Source organism: Nothoprocta perdicaria, unplaced genomic scaffold, assembly GCF_003342845.1.
Source record: "Nothoprocta perdicaria isolate Ctin4 unplaced genomic scaffold, notPer1 scaffold_11, whole genome shotgun sequence".
NCBI lineage: Eukaryota > Metazoa > Chordata > Aves > Tinamiformes > Tinamidae > Nothoprocta > Nothoprocta perdicaria.
This window is the reverse complement of record NW_020454205.1, coordinates 3,877,706-3,899,803: the sequence shown is the minus strand read 5'-3', so window position 1 is coordinate 3,899,803 and position 22,098 is coordinate 3,877,706. Positions and strand designations below refer to the sequence as shown.

Below are 22,098 nucleotides of genomic sequence, written 5' to 3'. Positions count from 1 at the left end.
GATTTTTGAACGTGTTAAATGGAACAGCTATGGCCCACAGGATCCAAGTGCAGCACTTAGGAGTGCCACCCCCTCCAGTTTTCAGGACTGGGTTCTGTCTTCTCAAGAGTAGATATAATCAATGAGCATTAAAAAATTATTTGACATGATGCCATTTATGCTGTATTTAAAAATTTACTTAAAACAGATAGGCCTGTGTTACAATCTTTAGGATTAAAATAGATCGGAGGTTTGTACTAACATCACTGTTGTTTTTAATGCCCCCAAAGCTATCAGTGCACATGATGAAGTGAAGTGGCTGGAATGATAGTCGAAAATACTTTCTGTGAGACTAGTCTTTATTGAAGTCACAGAAAGATACAGTTAAAAATGATGCTTTTACATAAATTTGCATATATATTTGCTCGTTAGCTCCCCAATATTTAAATATTTTGTGTGTATTACTCTCAAAAATATCACCTTCAGCAAAATAATTAACTTGAGCAAAGTTAACCTTAAAGCACTGTTGCAAATAGTCTGTGTGTTAAAACCTTGCGGCAGGAGCCCAAACCTGCCCAGGGCGTCTGCAGCAACCCGAAGATTTCCACTTCCTATCTGAAACTGATAGAGCTTCATTAAGCCTCAAAGGATGTTCCCATTTGTGGTCCTGTGTCGTTTCCTAAGATTCACAAAGGCCCCTTCTGGCTAATCCCTTTTAAGCCTTTTCTATTAGGTATAATGCCCAGAGATTATTGATTTGCAAAGCTTTGCTTTTCCTCTGAGGTGAATTATCCTTCATCAGCGCACCTGAAAAAGAGCTTTGGATCTCTCAGTCTTGAACTGATTAGCAGGAGCAGCACCAGGATTGTTTCAGTTTTTCCTTCAAATGCAGAATATTTTAAAACATTTCTGTTGTGAGCAGTGCAATCTGCTTTAAACCCAGAATCTACCTTAAGGGCTGTTCTACTTGGAGGCCTGTCACAACAGTAGTTCCTCCTGCTGAAGGAGTTTGCAGATTTCAAAGACTTCTGCTCTCTCACCGCAGTAAAACTGCGGTTCATGCAGCCTTGGTCCGGACAGCAGCGGGGCCAAAGCTCGCTCTCTTTTGGCTCCTGCAAGTTCTTGAACTTTACTCTGACATGTGGTTTTACTTTTAAAATATATACATTACTTTCATATATTCAAAGGAAGAAGAAACAAAAATAGAATCGAAATCTTGAAAAGAAAACAAATGTCTCCAAAGCATCTTGCCAGGACAGTCCTCCAGACATTTTGTAACTAATACGATGTTTCCCACCTCAGACTGCTGACCCTTAGCAGCACTGTGGTCACACAGCTTGAACAACAGCTGATTTTCTCCACCTTTACTCATCGGTGTAGAGACATGCTGGTGACTAATTGCATAGTTGTAATTAAATAAAAACTGGTTCTAGTCTTTAGGATGTCAAGTCTCTCTTGAAAGAGCTATCAGACAGCTGAGGAGGAGGAAAACCTTCTGGTGTGAGCGTTCTTGCTTCCCACAGAAGGTTATGTCACCAGGGAAGCTGCAGCTGGAAAGGAGATGCTATGTCTCCCTATGTATTTTTAATACTCGATTAGTTCTTCCTATGCTCTTGTCAGTCAGCTGCTTCACCTAAGCCAACTTTGCTTTAAGATGTCTTTCTAATGTACAGCAGCTGCTGTAATCACTAGCCACCATCTCATGAAACGTGCAGATAAGTTAGGAAACGGCAGAGGATAATTTGAGAAGACGCTATCCATGGCAAATCAACAGCCTCAGAAATGGGCCCTGGGTCTGCTCCTCCAGAAGAGTGTCTGAGAACTCATGAGGCACATTTCTATCTGATAAAGCTGACATTGACAAGTGGCCTTTAGCTGACACTGTAATGGGACAGAATTTCTAGTAGAAGGGGGTATTTCTAACAAGCTACTTTTTTTTTTTTTAAAGTGGGATAAATCAAGTTAAAGTGCAGAGCCGACTGAAAAGCCAGCATTGTAAGGGAAAATGATCTCATGACAGGCAATTGGGATCCATAAATGTTTTAAAAATAAGGTCAAAAATTCATTTCAAATAAGCCTGCTATTCTCTCATCATCCATTCCTCCCCCTCATCCATTTCCAGTTCTCCTCTGTTCTTCTCATCTGTTGTTGGATGACTTCTTGCTCTCTTGCACCTTTGTTTTTGGTAAGCAGTGGCTGAATATTTCAGTTTAGTGCTTCTCCATAAACAGACATATGTATATGGCACTGTCCATGCTAAGTAGCCAGAAACTTGGAAAATCTTTCCCATTTTCTTGGTGTTTTGGGTTATTATTGAGTTTTGCATCTTTTGGACCTCTCCCATCCCCCTCAATGTGTAACTGAGATAAACGATAAACCACATTCGATGCGGTAGATCACGAGGCTTAAAGTAAACCTCAGCTAGACCTAGTTAGCCAAAGGACAGGCTGGTGATAAGCATAAATATTGTCCAGAAAAAAAAAAAAAAAAAAAGAGAGTACCTGTTGTTGTCAGTATAACGTGAGATGACTGTGAAATGTTCTGACAGCCACAAGGTCTACGCGGAGGTATCAGCTCTCAGGACAGAGCTGAGGCATGTGCCTGCATAGCCATGTCTTAGTAGGGAGTCAGCTAGATACTGAGAGTCCTCGTGAAGTTATTCTATAGAAACCTAATGCTAAGGGCATCGGGGCGCACTGAAGAGTTGTAATATGTTTATCTAGTATTATGGTATGCGGCAGTATTAGTGAAACCTTGAGAGAAGTATGCAAGCAATAAGCTGCAGCAACTTAGCAGCCTCCTTAGGAGCCGCAGGGCTTTTGCATGAGGCAGTCCCAGGGCTCCGGAGTCATCGGCTAATAAAAGATCATGAGGAAGAGAGGAGGAGCTGGCAAGTCGAGCCGGAATGCTAGCCTGTGCGCCCCTGTGTGTTTGTGCACTTGTCTTTAAGGACTTTTAAATAATGAGGAATTAATCGTCTACTTGAGGATTTGCTTGGATTGCCTTACAGATCTGTGCAAATCCAGTTACTTAAAACATCAATTCTTTCCGACAGGGTGGCAGTAAATTCCTGTTGAAACTTTATCTTTTTTATGTACGTTCAAGGACTGCCTGTAACCCAGGCCACGCTGCGGCTGGTGCTTCACCTGTCAGCAGCCACGTCAGCTTCACTGGATCTTATACCCAACCTCATGTTAAAGCATTCGAGGAGCTGTTTTCTTTCTCGTTTCCAAATCAGATAAGTAGCTTGATAAATAACCCAAAGATATAAGGAGCCCTGTCTCTGACTGTTAGCTATGAACCTTTTGATTGAGGCAAATCTGTAATGCATTGAGTTTTGTTAGGTCCCGGTTAAGAGTGTGGAAGAAGAATCATGCCTGGCTGTGTTAAAGGCCAAGTAGTTTATTGTGTGCCTGGCAGGGGTCCAAGCCTAAAAATCAAACAGAAAAGAGAAGGAGTGTTAAGAACTGCATTATTTTTCCATAATGTGTCAAAGGGTTTCTTCTATACTTGCTGCAGAGTGAGTAAGGAGCTGTTTGTGCTTTTCGTGATCAATTAATTCCAGGTTCAGGATGTTGTGTTTCAAATAGGTTGGGTTCCCGAAACGCAGAGACGTTTGTGTTGGATTACGGTTAGAAACCAAAACCAAAATTCCAACTTCTAGAATAATAACATTCCTCTCTTCTAGCGCAATGGGAGAAATGACAATTTTATGTACTATGTAAAACCATATAGCAGAAACTGCTATGAATTCCAGACTTTCTGAAAGCCCACGGACTCTTAGTCAGTAGAAAACATTGAATTAAAAAAAAAAAAAAGGATGAATTACATGGAGTATAGCAGCTTTGAAAACCGCAGGTCAGAAATATTTTTGTGTATGTGCTATTAAAGCATATTAATTAAGAGAGGATGTAAAATATTTTATTAGGATGTATGATTAAGCCGGCAATCAAGAACTCTTTATGGTCACTACTTCCCTCTGCGCAGCGAGGGTTTCGGCTCGGGGTATGTTCTGAAAGCTGTTCCAGCAACACGGAGAGCCTGAAATGTGCAGGCTGGCTTTGAGGGTAGGTTTGGGGGAAAACTGTTGTGTAGAAATCCCTGCCAAACCTCATGTGAAAAATAAACTCTTCCAAATGGCACATGCAAGGAGAGCCAAATGCAATTCCATTAATACTAGTAATACAGAGTGAGTCTCATAACTTGTTTGGAGTCATTCCTATTTACACAAAGGTTAAATCTGGCACAGACTCTCCGAAGCAGAGGGGAGCCCGACATGCTCATGTCTTCGTGCTCTTCATGCTCCGCGAGGTGCCTCCTCACGCACATGGGGTTCGTGGTGCTTCAAGGCAGGGAGGTGATTCCGGGGAGGACGGACTCTCCAGCTTTCCCATTACCCCCACAGAAGAAGTGGATTAGATGAGGGCATAGTGACAAGCAATCCATGCTGTAAGTACGGCGCACAGTTGCTGCGTTGGGTGCTTGGCCCTTGGCTCTCCACCATTGGCCTTGGGGACGCACGAGCGGCTCTTTCGGAGCGAGGCCCCACGCGGATCTGTGGGCCCTGACGAGGCCATCATTGCAGCTCCTTCACCGCTGGCTTTGCTTTGGGCAAATCTTTGCTTTCTAATGTTCTGCCTGCATGAGGATTTCCTGGCTTGCTGCCCAGGCAGTGAACACGTGTCCTGGAGCACGTGCCTCTCCGGGCGGCTTCACACGGGGAAGGTGGAGGAGGACTGAGGTGTTAACACCGAGCCTTCGTGAGGGGTCACCGGAGCTAATAGGCTGCGCTTTGAGCCTCCCCGCACCCCCAGTGAAACAGGCTTTCCTGTGACTGCTCAGGCCTGACCTACAGCGAGTCATGGCCCCACATACCGTTGAATCAAAGCAGCTGCTCGTGGGTCTTCACTGCAAGGGGGAAAAATGTAGATTTCTTTCTAAAATTGACCTCCCCTTCCTCAGGGCGCTGGCAGGAGGCCCCAGCTAGCACCACTCTTGCTTTTAAGCACAGGACAAGTATGTAATGCTATCAAAGGTCGTGTTTGTAGCTCAGCACACGCTTAGGTATTCATTTGGTTGGGCTTGACATTGGGCCTCAGATGTGCGCCCTTCTGAGGCACAACCTGAGGTCTTTGCCTTTACCAGCAGGTATCCAGGGCCCATTACCCAATAGATGCTGACAAGGTCGACTTCCTTTTCCCTTCTCACAGTCTAGTCTCCCTGGGCTATGTGCTTGTGCAGTATGGTGTTGATTTTCTTATTTATTTATTTATTTTAATCAACAGGAACATTACTGATGATACCAAAAAGCTGCATAGCTCCTGTTGTCCCAGACAGCAACCTGTTAAGAATGATGACGGTCACTGTCCAGTTGCCCTTATTGGGGCATGTACCCCTAAAATGCATTGTAGTGCTGGCAAAGCATGGGAAAACCTGTCCATTTAATGTCATGGAAGGAGGAATGACCAAGAAGAGGAAGCAAACTGCAACAGTGACTGAGTTTAAGCAGAGCAGGATTGAGGCTGAAAGAAGCTGGGTCAAGCAATACCCGTTGCCATTGAGGTCATTGTACAGATCTTGTATTTGCTATAGTTGAGTATGTGACAGAAGCCAGCTGAAATAATAGACTTGCAATAACTCTTGCTTTCTGGGTTGACTTCTTCCATGCTGTATCTACACACATCTTCTCACTGTTGCAATGTGAGATCTAAAGCGCAGGCGCTGGGTCTAGAGTTTTGCTAAAGTTCCCTCACTGCAAAATGCATTAGAAGAATTGCTTGTTAAATTGTATCGCAGGCCGGGCTTCAGTAGTGCAGGGTGTCAGGGTGTTCTGGCTGTGTTATTGGCCTGCAGTTAAAAACACTAAAAAGTTCAAGATTTCTTCACAGCCAAGGTGTGAAAAGTAATTAGAATGTATCGCTGGGTGCTGCGTATAAGCAATTATCTGTGAATATATAAAGGCTCTATTTTTCTCAACAAACAGGCGACACTGTTAAAATTATTTAAAATGAAAACTCAAGTCACTGCCTCAGACACAGGGAGATTGGGCGGATAACTTTATTAGTTCCTAGGCTAAGGTCTGTAGTGCAGATGCTAATCTAATATCAAGAATGCATTAAATAAAGCACAAAGTACGGGAAAAGAGAGCTCTATTCACTCAGCAAGGCTGGTGCCATGCGTGAGTTTGGCTTCTCTGCTCAAGGCCAGCTCCTTCTGACTTTCAGCCTCAATCCTCGCAGTCAAACAGGACTTGGGAAAAGGAGTGTTGGTTGCTCTCCTCTTGTTGAGTTTGTGATCCCACTGGAACACTTTTCCACCTAACCGGCATACCGAGGTTTGAGGGATTCTGCAAAAGCTCATAATTGCTTTTATTCCTGTCTGCATTTCTGAGTTTTTAAACTTTCTTCCAGGTCCCTGCTTTGTTTAATAGATTGGATCTGTAAGCGGGTACCTGTGGCAGTGTGAGACAAGACCTGCATGTCCCAAGTCCTGCGGGTAGGAGCTAGTTGCTGTAATGCAGGTGACACTGGCTTGCGGCCTCCGGAGCAGAAATGTGTGCGCTGGCTCCAAGGAGGCCCTGCTCTCCTAGGCAGATGATGTGCAAGTAATCCACTGTGCCACGATATCGTGGATTCACAGGGAGAAAGTCAGCGTGGATGTTCTGATTGCGGGCATGTGAGAAAGGACAAATATTGGCAGCTCTTCTGAAATGTAGTCGGTCGGTAATTTTGTTTGTTTGTCTCAGGTTTTAGTCCTTTTATCTGTTTGCTTGCCAGGCTGGGAGCAATGACTCAGAAGTACTGCTGGAGATGATGCGCTCCTGTGGTTGGAAGGTTGGTGCCACACGCGTCTGTGGGCCACAGGAGTGGCCGTGGCGGAGCAGTGGCCTGAGCAGGTGCACGCTTTACACCTCTTCTAGGTGACAATAACTCTTCCAAGACGTGTTAAAAATGTCTAATTTGACAAACATGCCTGTGCCTTCCATCTCTGTCCTGTCACCATCAGAGCAAAGTCAGTCTGATGATTAAATTCAGCTTTCCCTGAGTGAAAGTTAACAAGACGCTCTTTGGTGATACCCACCAGTGGATCAGTATTAACTGATTTCCATTTGCATTTGAACCTCATTTTCAAAGAATCTCTCTTAATTTGCTATGAAGATACCTTTCAAGTTAGCAATTAAACTGTAATTTGGTCACTGAGGTGTTTATGTGGATTAATAGATCTCACTCTTCAGTGTATGCTCCTGAGTTTGAAATAATAGCTATCCTGTGTGGTAGCGTGACCCCACTTGAGTTTCACACACACATGCACAAAATCAAATTCCATCACATTTTAATGCAAATTTTACCTTTGCAAATGATGGCCTGAAAAGAATGAGTTTCCATGGTAACCCTAGGGAACACATAACCTGTTTATCATAACTTCTCCATGAAGCAAGACAGGGGGTGGGGAACGCGCTTTGATGTCAGCTGTATTTTTCCGTAGACAGCTTCTGCTGGAGCTTGGCTAGAGAACTACCTGCACGCTCCTGTGCTGTCCTAAATAAACTTCTTTTCCCCTCCTTCTGACAAATAGCAGGAGTTGCACTGAATAGCATAGGAGGGACCTGCAATGGCAGGATTCAAAACCATGGCCCGACCTCTCCGCTCCTGCGTGTAGTTTGACAACCAGGTGAACTTCCTGCAAGAGCAATCACAAATTGATGCTTACATCAGATCTGTTCCAGCTCTTGCTCACACCTTGGTTTTCCCTCCATGCTTCATGTTGGGCTCTCAGGTATCTCTGCTGCCTTCCAAGGACACTTTAAGTTTTTCCCTTCCTCCTCCTCCCACTTGATGGCTGAGGGCCCTGTTTGAGAAAGTGTCCTGAAGTGTCTGTGAGCTGCGTGTCTGTGAGTCGCGGAGCTGTTGGAGGAACGGGAGTGTCGGAGATCCTTCGCGTGCAGGGCTGCCTTTGGGAGCTGAGGTGGCGGCTCCTGTTGCTGCCGTGGGCCAGGGCTGAGCCCGAGGGCTGCGAGCATCTGCACGGGTGTTTCTGCCGCATTTCCCAGCCGAAGGGAAATGCGCCCGCAACATTTTTTGAAGGTCATTAGGAGTAAGGAGCAGATGTTGAGGGTTTTTCACATTGCCGCTTTGAAGTGCCATTTAGGAGTCCGGTGACAGGGCTGACCCTGTAGGCAGTGATTTTGGGGACTGGAGCACAGAGGAGCCATTGCCCACAGTTCCCCATCTGGTATCCATCTGGTACCGGCAAACAACAGACAGCACCAGCTCTACCAACTGCTAAATTGGTATCAGCAAGCGAGGAAGGTCGCCACCCAACAGCAGTTGCAAGCAGGAGAAACAATGTCTGCAGCGTGGAAACCAGTCTCAGAAGATGCGGAGGAACCTGATGCCGTAGCATATGGAGAGCAATTCCTCCCCCTAAGCCTGCTTATGCTGATGTTGTTTGCTCAGTATTAATCCAGGTTTGGGATTTTTTGTTGTTGTTGTTCACCGTATTGAATTGGCAGCGTGGAGAGCTTTTGTCGTGCTGCCATTGAGAGAGCGCCGCTCTTTAGTGGCTCCTGTGTTTAACAGGATTAAGGTGGATTTAATACCCTGCGCTACAGATGAACCATTCAAATTGGAAGAATACCGCTCCGGAGCGGTGTCGGACCACAATAGGAGGAGTTGAGGTTAACTTTTAACTCCGTGACGATTGACTCTTCGCCGTGTCTCTTTGATGTGAGCTGTTCTTGGGGAGCGCTGTGGCAGGAGGTTCCTCCCCGGTTTTATTGCCGTCTCCCTCTTCTTGCCTTTGTTCCCTTTTCCCCGGCTTCCCCCTTTTCTTCTCTCCAAGCAGCGTGCCGGCTTCCACAGTAGCTAAGTGTTTAGAATGTAATAATACAACAGTGAGAGATTTACTGCCTCCAGGCGCTACCCCTTCTCCTTTTGAGGACCTCCAGCAAGGCTTGATTTTATAGACAATGAAAGGCTCGCGCTCCCCCGGGAAGCCGCCTGCCTGCAGGAAGCTTTTCACTGTCTATTTCCACTCCTTGCTCTGCAATTTAGTTCCGTGCCCTGCTATTTCCCCCTTCCCTCCCTCTTCCCTCCCCCTGCAGACACCCGCGGACCCGCGGCCGCCTTCGGCACCAGCACCAGATGCAGAGAGGGCCGTGGCCCATTAGCGTTACCTTCATCTGGAGCGGTAAAAGCCGCAAAAATAACGCCGAGCAGGTGGGTTTGGCGCCCCCGTTGCGATGGAGGTATCGAGCTGATCCCTGTTTGCTTTCTAGGTGCTGTCCCTGTCATCCTGTTTTCCCTAAAGAGGGCACCAGCTCCCGCCCGGGCTGCAGCGTGGCCATTACCCCTTGGCACGGGTGCCAGGAGCTCTGCTGACTTAGCTGGCGGAAGATGCTGAAAGCCCCTGGCTTGGAGAGCAAACTCCAATCCAATTTGCTCCGTGCCGTGCCTCTCATGAAGTATTTCAAAATGTCTTATGTTGGGAGATAACATAATGAGCAAATGCTTTAGAGAACTGGGTATTCAGATAGCAAGACAAAATGATACACAACAATGAGCCGGAGCAAAAGAAAAGACGACTGTCATTTAAAAGCAGTAATCATCTGGATAAGCAGTCTTGTAAACTAATTACAGTGAGAAGAGAGGCAAAGAATGCAGGGCTGGGAGGAGCGGGAAGCAGCTTCGCTGCAGACGGAGGCTAAGGCAGGGGCTGCCTTCATCTGAGGGGGGGACACAGGGATGTGCACCCCCCTAGCCCAGCCAGGAGCTTGTATAGGGTCCGTATAGGGCCCTCCGTGTTACCGCATCGCAGATGGACCCTGGTGACAAGTTAAATCACTGTCTGTAGTAGCTGGGAAGAGATTAATTGCCTTGGCTTGGTTCAGTGGTAGGGCAATTGAAAAGCGCCCTTGGAGCTGGGCAGGATCCGTGCTGATGTGCGCCGAGGGCTTCTCCTCTCCTCTGAACTTCCTTTCAAGTTTGGGTCTCGCCTCGCAGGCCTCTGTTTGATCTGCACCCTGAGAAGAGGTTTGCCAGCGAGGTGTCGCGAAGCTGGTGCTCGTTAAGGACAATTAAGAGGTAGAATTAAGCGAAACATATTAGAGGGCTAATGGAAAAAGAAGCCACCCACCGAGCAGGACACAGGCCAGGAAATGATCTCATTTTGCACGGTCGCGGGGAGCCGCGGCGAGCAGGACGTGGCCGAGCGGGACGCCTGGAATACCGGCTTCGAGGGGCTGCCTGCCGGGGAACACTCGGCAGTTTGGGCTTCACCTCCTCTCTGCTATTTTCCTCCCTCCTCGGTGTTGCGAGATGCAGCAAGTGCTGGGCTTGTTTGCTGCCGAGCGATTGCAATTGCCATGTTTTTAAACTGTTATAGGAACAGCCTGCTTCCCTTTTAAAGTTCCCATCTGTGTTTGTATTTCTCTCAGTCTATTGCCTTTATAGGGAATTTTGCCTCATTCTCCAAATCTCTGAGCCATTAGTTTCACCTCCTTGAGCAAAAGGTAGAGCCTTGCTGAGGAGGAAAAGTAAATCCTGAGGTAACGAGGGCCACTTCATTCCAGCTCGGAGCGCCGTCGCCTTCGGAGCTCCCGGGGTTTGTCACATGGCAAGAAGGCACGGGGACAATAAGAGCATATATAGAGGCAGCTGCCCTAAGCCCCGCTGTGCAGCTCCCTTCCTCCCCTCCAACAGCCACGGCAGAGAGATGAGGAATGTTTTGAGTCATCCAAATGCTCCCCAGCAAAACCGAGGCCGGCTGCGGCGTGGGAGCGCGCGCCGCGTTCTCTCCGGGGAAGAGCAAGGACAGTGTGATTACCATCTCCTTTTTCCTTTAGACAAGGATGTTTTTCTTACCCAAGGGAACTGCGTTCTAGCAGCATGAACATAACTATTAATCAACACTTAAGCAATAATCAGTGAATGAAAAATGATGACCAGAAGCTGAAAATGCACTTGCATAACTATTTGGGCGCTTTCCCTTCGAGATCGTGCCCTTGCATTTTAACGTGAACAATTCTGATGAAATTAGTGTATAAATTGATATGTTCCAAAAAGGCTGAGATTTAAAAAACGAGCACTTATTTTTCCCATTTAGTGGGTTTTTTTCCCGTCCCTAACAACCTGGAATGATACATTAAGATGCAGATAAGCAATGTTTTAAAGCCACCTCAAAAGATCTTATGTTTTGGAAGTCCTCGATACAGAGCCAGTCTCCTCTCAGAGTTACTTTGGAGCCACAGAGGCAGAGCCCATCGAGGAGCACACGGAGGCGAGCGCTGGATACGGAGCTTGGAGGAGTTCTTCCTGGGTGTGTTTTCACCGAAAAAAAAAAGGAGATACAGCCAGGGAGAGATGCAGGTGTATGTCAGCTTTGGGAATTCCTCCAAGAGAAATCAAATGCTATTGAAATTAAAACAAACCACCATCATATGCGCTTAGCAGACTTCCCTGAACGGGGGCCAAGGGAGGTGGCAGCGCCCAGCAGAAACAGGGGCTCTGCCAGGACGCCCGCGGTACCGTCCCCGCCTAGGTGGCTTCTGGCAGCGTTAGTCCCGGCGCTGATGGTGTCGAGGGGCTGCCGGAATGAGCTCGGAACGTGACGCTGGAGCCTGAGGTGGGTGCTCATGGGCACGTGAAGGGCAGGGCGCTCCACGTTCTGCGGGGCTGCGAAAGCAGAGCCCACGAGGACCCCGTCCTGGCCCCCCTTTGCCCAGTCACCCTCCCACGCTGTTCACCCTGCGCCTGCTCCTACCAGGAAAGCAGAAAAGTCGCCAGGTGAGTCAAAACTCCCAAGGCATCAGACAGGGATTTAAGGCCATGCAGCTATTGCCCTCACAAGACACGTGTAAAGAGGAGATGGGGCAGGAAGACAAGGTTTGTCCAACCGGCGACACTGGGAAAGTTTCCTTCCCGTTCTCACTCACTTGAACTGCCCCGTGCGTAAGTCCGACACCTCACAGGGCTTTAAAAAGTGCTTTGCCACCCGGTTTTGTGCAAGCAGCCCCGTCTGGCGTTGCCTTTGCAGCGCCTCAGCCCGGGCAGCAGCGCGAGGAGCGTGGAAACGCGGCACGGCGCTGCTGCCTTCAGCCGTACAATGGTGCGGCGGCACCGGCGGGCTCGTGGAGCGTTAGCCCCTTCTTTGAGGACTGCTTCTGTCATTAAAATCAATGCAACTTAATTAAAGCAAATTATAGATAGATACATCTATAAATAAGATATTAAAGTGCGCTGCTGAATATGATAATTGCCGCATATTTAGCAATCAGCGTGTGTGTTCTGCTTTTGCCAGGAGGGATTTCTTTCAGTGGAATCAATGGAGCTTTATTAAAAACCATCCAAATTAGAGGGAGAAATGATGAGTGTTATAATAACGCAAAATCACTGTTTCAACTTTCATTGCAAAACCAGGAAAGCAAAATACATCCCTCTTTATGTATGGAAGGAAAACATCAGGAAAATTCTTTTGAATCGTGGACACTGCTAGAATTTTTAATTTTTACCTTTTGATGGAAAACACAAAAAAAAGACGGATGGAGGAAAACGTAATGTCTGTGGAAACGCCAAAGGTCTTGAAGGGTGGGATAATTAGGATATCAGAGCAGCGAGCAATTAAAAAGACACCTTGGATCAAGCTCATTCATTTCAGAGGGAGCATCCAGTTGAGTGCGTTACAGGAGCCCCGTTTTAAGCACTGACCTGCGTGCGAGTGCGTCAAACAGTCCCCTAAAATGCGCTTTGCAGCCACCAGAGCTGAACACGCCACTACGGTGCAAAAAAAACAAATGGGAGAGTTGGGAGTTTCACCTGCGCCGGAGCCGGTGAGACTGGGGTGGCGAGTGGAGCGGCTCTTCCCGCGCACGGCTTCTCTCCGGTTTTCCCTTAATTGAAAACAAAACCCAACTGTGTCTCAGCAGAGGGGAGACCTGGGGGTGAGAGGGCAAATTCCTCTCTCGCCCGGCGCTTTTTGGCATGCTGGAGCGCGGCCCATGTGATTAGAAACGCTCGCAGACAAAAGGGGAGCTTTGAGAGGAGAGGTCAAACAGCATCTGAATCGAGTCCTTTAACAGATGATCACAAGACTGGTGAGGAACGGCGTGAGCGCCGCGGCGGGCCCATGTGCCACGTGCGCGGACGGGCTTCCCGGCGGAGAGCGGCTCCGCGGGGGGATGTCAAAGCACTCGGGTGCCAGCAGAGCACATGCCGGGGGCCTCTCTTTGAGTGCACCTCACTCGTGTGAAAAATGACTTTTTAGGGGGGAGAACCTTGGTGACTCTGCTGAACACACGCGGTGGGAGCTCCGAGGGGAGTCTCGGCTGGCTCGTAGGCACAAGCTGCTGGCGGTCCCCGGCACGGCGAGCGCTGCGAGCGCAGGCAGCCGGGTTAGGCTTGGGGCTCGCCGCCGCGTCGCTCCCGTCGCATGGGCCGGGACGAGGTTCCTGAGCGGCCGCTTATCTGGCGGGCGCCTTGGGGTTCGCGCCCGGCCTCGCCGCAATTGAAATGTTTGGAGGGGCCTTAGCGCTCAGCGAGGGCGAAAACCCGGGGTAAGAAAGAAAAGAACAAGATCAGTGGAGAGGGCAGAGGGCGTGTTTCGTATGCAAGTGAATTAAGAAACGCTAATCATGTTTTTAAAGGGATTGATCTCTGCGGAGCCGGTCAACAGCCTGGGATAAAACAGGACCCGTGTACGGCAGGAGAGGGAACAGGGGCGCCGGCACCGCTCTGCGTCCGGGGCGCAATGCAGCCCCAGGGCGCTCTCCCAAGCAGTTTGCAGGGCAGTTCCAAGCTTCGGGATGAAGCAAAACCTTTCCTTGCTTGCGAGGAAATGTTCTTTGGCAGCCCCAAAGAGTTTCCTGGCGGCAGACCCCAGGCTGGTGCAAGGCACCTGCCTGCAGGTTCATCCTACCCGTGCCTTGTGATTTCTGTGCCAGCGTTTGGCCGGTCCGAGGTGCTTGCTTTGTGGTTTGATCTACACGTGCGTGTTCAGGGCCCTCTTTTTGTGGGAAGTTTTCTCAGGGAGAGGTTGGCAGGTTGGAGATGTGTTGCTGCCTAAGGTTTCCTCGTGCTGCAAGCAGCTCTCCCGGCTTGCCCGGCTCGTGGCTCGCGCTCACACATGCACAACTGCCTCTTCTCGCCCTGTCTTCTGCCTCTCATCCCAGGTAGCTGCTCTTTTTTGGTGTTGCTTTTAATAAAGCCAGCATTTCCCTGCCTCGATTTAAGCACCCTGCTCTTTTAATTGCGCTGATGGGATGATGACTGTTTCGGTGGTTCTCTCCCTCCCCATTATTTTTGCATATTCATGTCTTGCTTGTTAGTTACTTGAGAACGCGGCAGACTAGGAGGTGATCTCTCGGTGTGTTTTGAAGTTGATGTAGTTAATTTAAACCCTAAAAATACAAGTGCCTGTTTCCTATCACCCTCGCAGGGATGCGTTACCATCCCTAGCACACGATGGGGAGCGTGTGGCCCTTTCTGGAGCATAAATAACCTGCACAAGAGAAGGGGTTTCCATTTTAGCAACTTCCCCGGCGTCGCCTCTTTATTTTGGGCACCATTTTGCTCCTCGCTCGGGGATGGAGCATTTCCACTGCCGCAGGGACAGATGGAGATGGGAAAGGAGGAGAGAGGGCTGAGGTTTTAATTAAAGACGTGGAGCCGGCGCGGTTTTATATAGGGCGCGGAGACTTCGCAGCGAGATGGAACCAAATTAGCAAAATTGTCTCCAGCACCAAGGTGTTTCTATGGAAACTGTCTCTCAAATCATATATACAAACAGAAGTGGCGGGGGGTACCTCGTTTTATTTGGTCTGTGGGGAACCATCGGAAAAGGGATATTTTGGGGCCATAAAGAAGCCTCGCAGTGTAAAGATATACGTTATTTTCATTTATTTTCTGGTAAGTTTGGGGGATGGCTGCTAAATAGGAGCAGCTACACAGTAACTGCCCTGCCTTTTCTCTGGAGAGGTGGGAGGAAGTGCCGGGGTCCCGGCCGGTGCTGGGAAGAGCAGAGGGGCTCCCAATGCCTCCTTTAGCTCCAGAGATCTCCCCACAGCCCCTCGTTGGTAACTTGGGGTGAAGGCAGCGTTTCACCTGGCTCTGGTGCTGAGCAAACCCACCTCTACACTTGCTTTCCTCTCCCTGCAGTAAAATAGCAGGAATTGGGCAGCGAGTACCTGCTGGATTAGGGGAAATGACGGAGCAGCCCAAATGAGCGGCGTGCGGGCAGCCAAAGTGGCTGGGACTCGCCGCCTAAGTGACTGTCTCGATAAATCCTCTCTGTGTGTCACTTCTCCCCCACTAAAAGTGAATGAATGATCGATTTAGCCTCCTGCCCTCCTCTTGAAATGTGTGGCAATTATTGTGATTTTCTTCATTCCTGGTCCAAAGCGAGGCACCGCTCAAGCGAGGGCCATTTCGAATCAGAGGTGCTTATTTTCTAGACGCCGGCAGCCCCACGAGGGCTGCCCCTGTTTTGCTTCCGAGCAAGGAGAGGTAGCGAAAGGTCTTTGCTAAATTATTCCTTCGCTTCCGAGTGTCTTGGGTGCCTATTGAAGTAACCCCGGCGTAGCACATAGTGGTATTTACCTAGACTAATTCCTAAACTTTGCCTAGCAGCGGCGTTACTGCTCGCAGCTCTGCGCATTGAGCTTGACTTAGGTAATTGCCGAGAGAGGGCACCAAAAAGGGCTTTGCACAGGTAGATAAGGGCTTGCAGCACCTGGGTGCACAACCTTTCCCGTTGCAGCGGCGTCTAAATGGCTTTGGTGCCAGGAACGTCCCGTGCGTAGGCTGCAGGAGTGACAGAAGCGCACGTGAACCTGTGGGACGTGGAAAACATGTTGATTTTTTGTTTGTTTGTCTCGTTCTGCAATCAGGCGCTTGCAGAGCGCGCCGTGTGATTTATTCTTTTCTTTTTAATGAATTGTTAAAAATGTTTGGAAAGGCATTAAATCTTCCCCTCTGCCATTAATCTGTAAAAGGGGAAGGGGATTTTAAATGGCCTCTTAGTATATTGCTTTATAAAACTGCTGATTCCAGCAGCACCGGAATAGGAATACATACTAATGTAGGAAACACTGAATGCAGCCAGAGCCTCCTGCATTTATGGAGGAAAAGACTAATAGCTCCATTTTAACAAGGCTCTTAACACTTCGGGCCATCAGCAGGCATTGAGTGAGTGAAATTGGGAGGGCTCCTGCGCGCTAAAAGCTTTGGAGCCAGCGCCGCACGTCCCGCCTGGAGGCTTCGCGCACGGATTTCGCTCTCCGGCCAAGCCCGGGTGCCGCCTTGACGTGAGCGCGGGCTCACTCCGAGACCAAGAATAAATACACTTGGGATTAATGAGCTTGGTGGGAATGCTTGTGCTGCAGGAGTCGGGAAGCTCGGGTCTGCCCGGTTACCTCAGCTCCGGATAGCAGGGTGGTCAAGGTGGGCCCTGGCCCACGGGCAAGCCGAAGGAGAGCGGAGCTGTGCGGAGAGCGGCATCACACGGAGCCCTTCCTTGTTGGCAGTGCTAAGGTTCCGTGTGGGATTGGCAGCTTCTCTGAGCCCCTGCCTTCCTTGGGTGGGTTTGGGCATGTTGCAGCATCATGTGAACCCCGGATCCTCATCTCCTAACAGCTCTTCCTCTCCACAGGTGCCTGGGAAGGGTCCCGACGGGAGCTCCTACAGCCTGCACTTGGAGGGGATGGAGAGGCAATACGCGTCGCTGCCCAGGTATGGTGCTGAGCCCCGCACACACACACGGCCCTCGGCCGCGCTCAGGGAACCCGCCTGGAGCGGCAGCGCCGGGGAGGAGAGCGCAGCTTTGGCCTCGCACCCCTGCCTCGTTTAATGCTCTCTTTATAACTTTATTAATGATTAGGAGAGTTGATTGTAAAAAGAGAACAAGCGTCCCTCGCTGCACATGTCAGCAAAAGTCACGATCCGCAGGGAAGGAGCATGGCATTAAGGAAGCTGCAAGAGTTACAGCGGGTCACCTCAGGGCGTAACGGTGACCGACTTCACACTGATCTCATCCCAGCTGGCAGCCACCGTGTCCTGCTGTGGAAAGTCCCAGCTAGGGCAGCCACGGCCACCGAGGCCTCCCTGCTGCTGCAAGGACCGGCTGAGTGGCAGGCCCGGGCCCTCTCTTGCTCCGCCGAGCACTGCGGAAATGAGAGCGAATCCTCCAAGGGTGCTTTTAATTTTTAATCCTTATCAACTCCACGAAGAACAATTCCAATCTGAAGGCAGCCGGGTGTGACAAAAAGGGAGCGCTTGCGAGATAGCAGCGCGTCGGTGTGCGGGTTGCAATAGCAGCCAGGGAGATTTGGGAAGCCAGAGAGGGGGGCGAGAGAGCGCCCGAGGAGACAGTGCTGGCAGACGGCGGCAGGGAGAAAACCAAGCTGGAAAATACGCCCCTGGGAATCCGAGCACCCCAAGAGGTCGCCCAGTCCACTCGCTGGACCTACAAGCAACATCAGTTCCTCTATAAAAGCAAAGCCAGAAAAGTTACTCACAATCAGGAGAGATTTTCAGTTATAAAATCCTAAAATCAGTTCTAAAATACCGATGGCATTTTAAGAAAGCCTGGAAGGTGCCTCATGCCCTTTTCTTTTTGCTTCTTTTTCTTCTTTTTCTCTCTTTTTCCCACTGAGCTGTTTACATTTGAAGGTGTTACCGTAAAGAGAGAGTTCTTGAGAAATATGCAACACTGCATCCAACTCCAAATGAAAATATAAAGAATATCTTATCTTTGTAATCAATAGAGAGGCTGTCTTGCAAAAAAAACATGTTGGATTTTGGCAGGCATTTTTAGCGTGAGTGATTTCTTAACCAAAGGATGTGCCTATGGTTTAGTTACTGCCTTCAAATGACATTTGTCTCAGCCATCATTTTGAAAATTTCTCCTGTGAAGCAGGAGACTCACGTCTTCCTTCGTGTTTTTAGCAGTGGTTTTTGCAGGCTAGTTGTGTGTGCTTTAATTATACGTAGTCTTTTTATCTGTTTTAAATTTCATTTTTACCGAGTACCTACTTCCTTGTGAACTGCAAGAATAAATTAGCAATTGGCGCCCAGCATAACTCTCTACAGCAATTTCTGCATTCCTCTATCATGCCTCCTTTTATTCATCTTCCCGCCAAGCTAATCAGCCTTATTTTTTCCAGGTGTTTTAAGATGGAAATTTCCCCCTGAAATTACTTTAATCGCTCACATCAGAATTCCCTTTATTGCTGCTCTAGCCTGTTTGAGCTAGGGTGACCCGAAAGCAGAGTATTCCCAGTGCAAAGTGCAGCATATTCCCTGGATTTACCTAGCAGCCAAGCACTCCTGCTTCCTCATTCCTTATTAAACTCTTGTCCTCCTTGGCATGGCCCCCCAGCGCACCACTCCTTTTCAAAGCAGCTCTGTCCAAATTTCACCACGTTCTTGCAAAACCCCCATTTAACTTGCTGGGAAACGTCACTCCCGGGTCTTGGAAGAGGCGGACGGAGCCCAGCTTGATGGCACAGACATCCAGCACCTCGTCCTGCCCTCGCGCCGTGCGAGCTTTGCAGTTCACGTTACCGCAGTGATTAAGGCCTGGCAGGCAAAATGACGAGATTGCTCCAGCGAGGTCTGAATCCCAAGGAAAGGGGATGCGGTCTCGCTGCCAGCCGCTAATGGAAATGAGGGATTTCTTTGGCCGCGTGGCCGCGTGCCCAGGAGCGCAGAGGAATCCAGGTAAAAACTACCAGTTGCCAACCTGTTTTCCATGGAGGAGCCGTGGACGCTACTGTAACGGGCAGCAGTAGAAAAGAAAACTCAGGAGAAGGCAATAGGCATTTTTGTCCTGCCAGGCAATGCAACAGGGTGGCAGCTCCTCCGGAGCACCTCTGTGCTCCCCAGCAACTTGTAGTCATTCCTGGTGCCCTGTCTTGGGGTTTCTTGACCTCCTGTTGTGCATTTGGGTCTGCTCAGAGGGGAGGAGAGCTTTGGTTTCCCTTGCCACCCAGTGCAGGCAGCAGCACCCCAGCCTCCCTGAGCTCACCAAGGCCCCTTTGCCTTGCATGGGTGCAGGACCTGCACCTGGCTACGGTTACACTTTTAATTAAAAGCTGATAATAGGAAAGTCTCTTTAGAGGGGGGCTTTGTGTGTGACAGGCTTAATGAGCAGCCAGCTGAGCCGTGCAGGTAAGTTTCTAGCTAAAACAAAGCCAGTTTGGGGGTTTTCCTGCAGTGATGCAGCTCCTCACGCTCCAGAGCTGCTCGTTGCCCTGCGGCTAAGGCTAAGTACTGCTCAATAGGATTATTAAGTGATGTTAAATCCTCCCACTTGGGAAGAGAATGGCTTGATTCTTACACCGCCTGGGTGATTCTGTTGGGAAAAGGAGCCTGGCGAGGGTGTGGGAGCCAGGAAAATATTTGTGTTATTCCTTTTTTTAAAAAAAAAAAAAAAAAAAGTTTTTCAAAAAAAGGCATTCAAAATTAGCATTCTCCTGATGTAATCCAAAATATTTTCCAGATGAAACTAAGGACTAGATAGGAAGCTGAAGCTGTTCTGTTCATAGTTTTATTTTTGAGCTGGCTTTTAGGGAAGGCTGGCTTAACGTACATGAGGATCTTGCCAAAGGCAGCACTGGTTGGAGCAGTGTCGTGTGTGGAAGATGTATCCCTTGCTGTGGCCTTGGAAGAGAAAGGGCTGGGACCAGAAGCAGAGACTAAGCAGGCACTGGGGCAGGATTCAGCTCAATGTTGCGAGTGTAGATCAGAAAGCTGAGCCCCCTTCCTGCTGAGAAATGCTGATTCCAAAGGAAAGTTGCTATTCCAGACTTCCTCTGGAATCTCACGCTACTGAAAACCGGGCGTTTTGGTCAAGGAAAGGGGTGGGGCTGCAAAGGCACTTAAGAGCAGTAGGAAATAACTGCTGGCATGGAAAAAGGAGCTCAGGCTGCGAGGATGAGTTCAGCTGTGCTTCAGTGTCTGGGAGGAGGCTGCTGAGCAAACTAGTGAGTGGTCTGCAGGAATATCCACAGGGAATGGGACAGGCACTTGCAATTGGGAAGCTCAGCTTGCAGGTAGGAAGCCCAAAAGGACCATCTTGACCACCTAGTCCGAGCCCTCCGAGACCCTCTGTCTTCCTGCATCAAAGCAAAGCTCACTTTTAATCCATAGCATTAATTTATAGATGCAGCTGCCAAGGCATCTAACCTAGAATTAAGATTTCACCTAGTGGAGAACATGACATTGTTAAGAGCTTATTTATTTCAGTTAAAAAAAAAAAGAAAAAAAAGATTGTGCCTACTTTTTTTTCCATCTGAAGTTGTCTAATTTAAGCTTCCAAATACTGAGTATTTTTTGCCGGATTTTAAGAACTAAGCAGTCTGCAAAATCCCTCCCCCTCAGTCCTTCTGGGCAGCGATCGCTTATGACCTCCCTTTCAATAAACTAAACAGCTTGAGCACTGAAATCCTTCCGTACAAAGGACAGCATTGACTCCAGGGACCAGGGTCTCCGTGCCATCAATGTGTGAGGTGGCCTCGGCAGGCGAGTCCAAAACATTTCCAACTGCTTGGATCAAAAGCAAAGTTTCCGAAACACCTATGTCAGGAAGAGATAAGGATCCTCAAAGAGAAGGAATGGATTACATAGCAACTTTCATTAGCTTTCTTTTTTCCTTTCTATTTTTTATCCCTGCGGTTGAAGCTGCTTGCCTTTATTTTGCTAATCAAGTTTATATCAAAAGGCAGGATTTCTGCAATTTAATTGAATCCCAAAGACGTCATCAGAAGGTGGCTCGACCGAAATCACAAGAAAAAGTTAATTATATATTAAGTAAGAGTCATCATTCAGCGTTATCTAGCAGAATCTGAAATTAATATGCTGGCATTACTTAAATATGTATATAGTATAGCCCCTGGTTAACAAAAAGAAAGCACACTTTTGGTGCTGAGACTATAATTAGCTGCAAATCAACTTGTCAGAGCGATCCCGACCTATGGGAATCGACTACCCAAAGAGCACAGATGAAAAAGCAAGCTTGAAATCAATTATTTAAATCAAGATTCCCTGCTTGTTGATCTAAATCACAACTATTTTGTTTTGCTTTAAATCCCTGTGATTTAACGGGATCCGTCCCACGTTGCCACAGTCTGGGGAGCACAAAATGTGCTTTTCTGCAGAGTTTTGGTGTGCAGTAACACACAGCAGAGCTGTTGCAACCAGAGAGCCTCCAAAAAAGTGTGATCATCGGGCTCCACACAAATATTGTGTTCGGATTTGCCCTCCAATGTGGTGGAATATGGCAAGGGCAGGGAAATAGGAAAATATTTTGTCATTTTGGGCTACAGCTATAAGATCTTTTCCCCCCCATTTCTCGTACTGCTTCTCCTCAACTGCTGCCAAGGCTGCCCTGTTTTCTTGCCTTTTTAAGGATGAGTTTATAGTTGCGACTCTCTGTAAGAAAATGAAGTAAAAATACACGTTGCTCTTGATTAAAAAAGTGAAAAAATGACTCCCCTGCACACCAAAACTTTGCCAACCATTGCCTTGAACAGCCAGGAATATTTTACCAATAGCATTGGTAAAACAAAGATTTCAAAGAAGGCTGACAGTTTAAATACATTAAATTCTGCTAGGTTTATTTTGGAATATTTTACCAATAGCATTGGTAAAACAAAGATTTCAAAGAAGGCTGACAGTTTAAATACATTAAATTCTGCCAGGTTTATTTTTGCCCAGAATGTCACGGGAAAACATCAGAGTCAAGAGCAAGGTTTGAAAACCAATTGTGAGTAAATATTTTAATTTAATTTTAAATACAAGCCATATTTAAAAAAAAATATTCCCCCAACAGAGCAGCAAGCTAGGATGACTCGGTAATTTGGAAAGTTAAAAAGTTAAATAGGATTAGAACTAAGCAGGGAAGGAAAGTGAGTGACTGCCTAATTTCATCATCCTGGTCGCATAAAATATAAATAATATCCAAACGGTATATTCTGTGGCATATGTGATTATTAACTTTCTCTTTGGTTTTAATAATCTAAAGTAATATCAGTAACTCAGGGATATTTTTTAAATATGATTTTTATCTTGACAGCTGTACTTTCATTGAAAATGCAGCAAAACCTTATCTGTCTGTATCTTCCCATGC

At 47.9% G+C, this 22,098-nt stretch overlaps 1 protein-coding gene across 1 annotated transcript in view; it reads left to right on the top strand.

The window, feature by feature from the left end:
- PARD3B (par-3 family cell polarity regulator beta) overlaps positions 1–22,098 on the top strand; it is a 343,703-nt gene that overhangs the window by 306,322 nt on the left and 15,283 nt on the right. Inside the window, exon 22 of the mRNA XM_026048404.1 lies at positions 16,621–16,700. Within this exon, the coding sequence (XP_025904189.1) occupies positions 16,621–16,700 (80 nt within the window). The remainder of the gene's footprint in view (positions 1–16,620; positions 16,701–22,098) is intronic.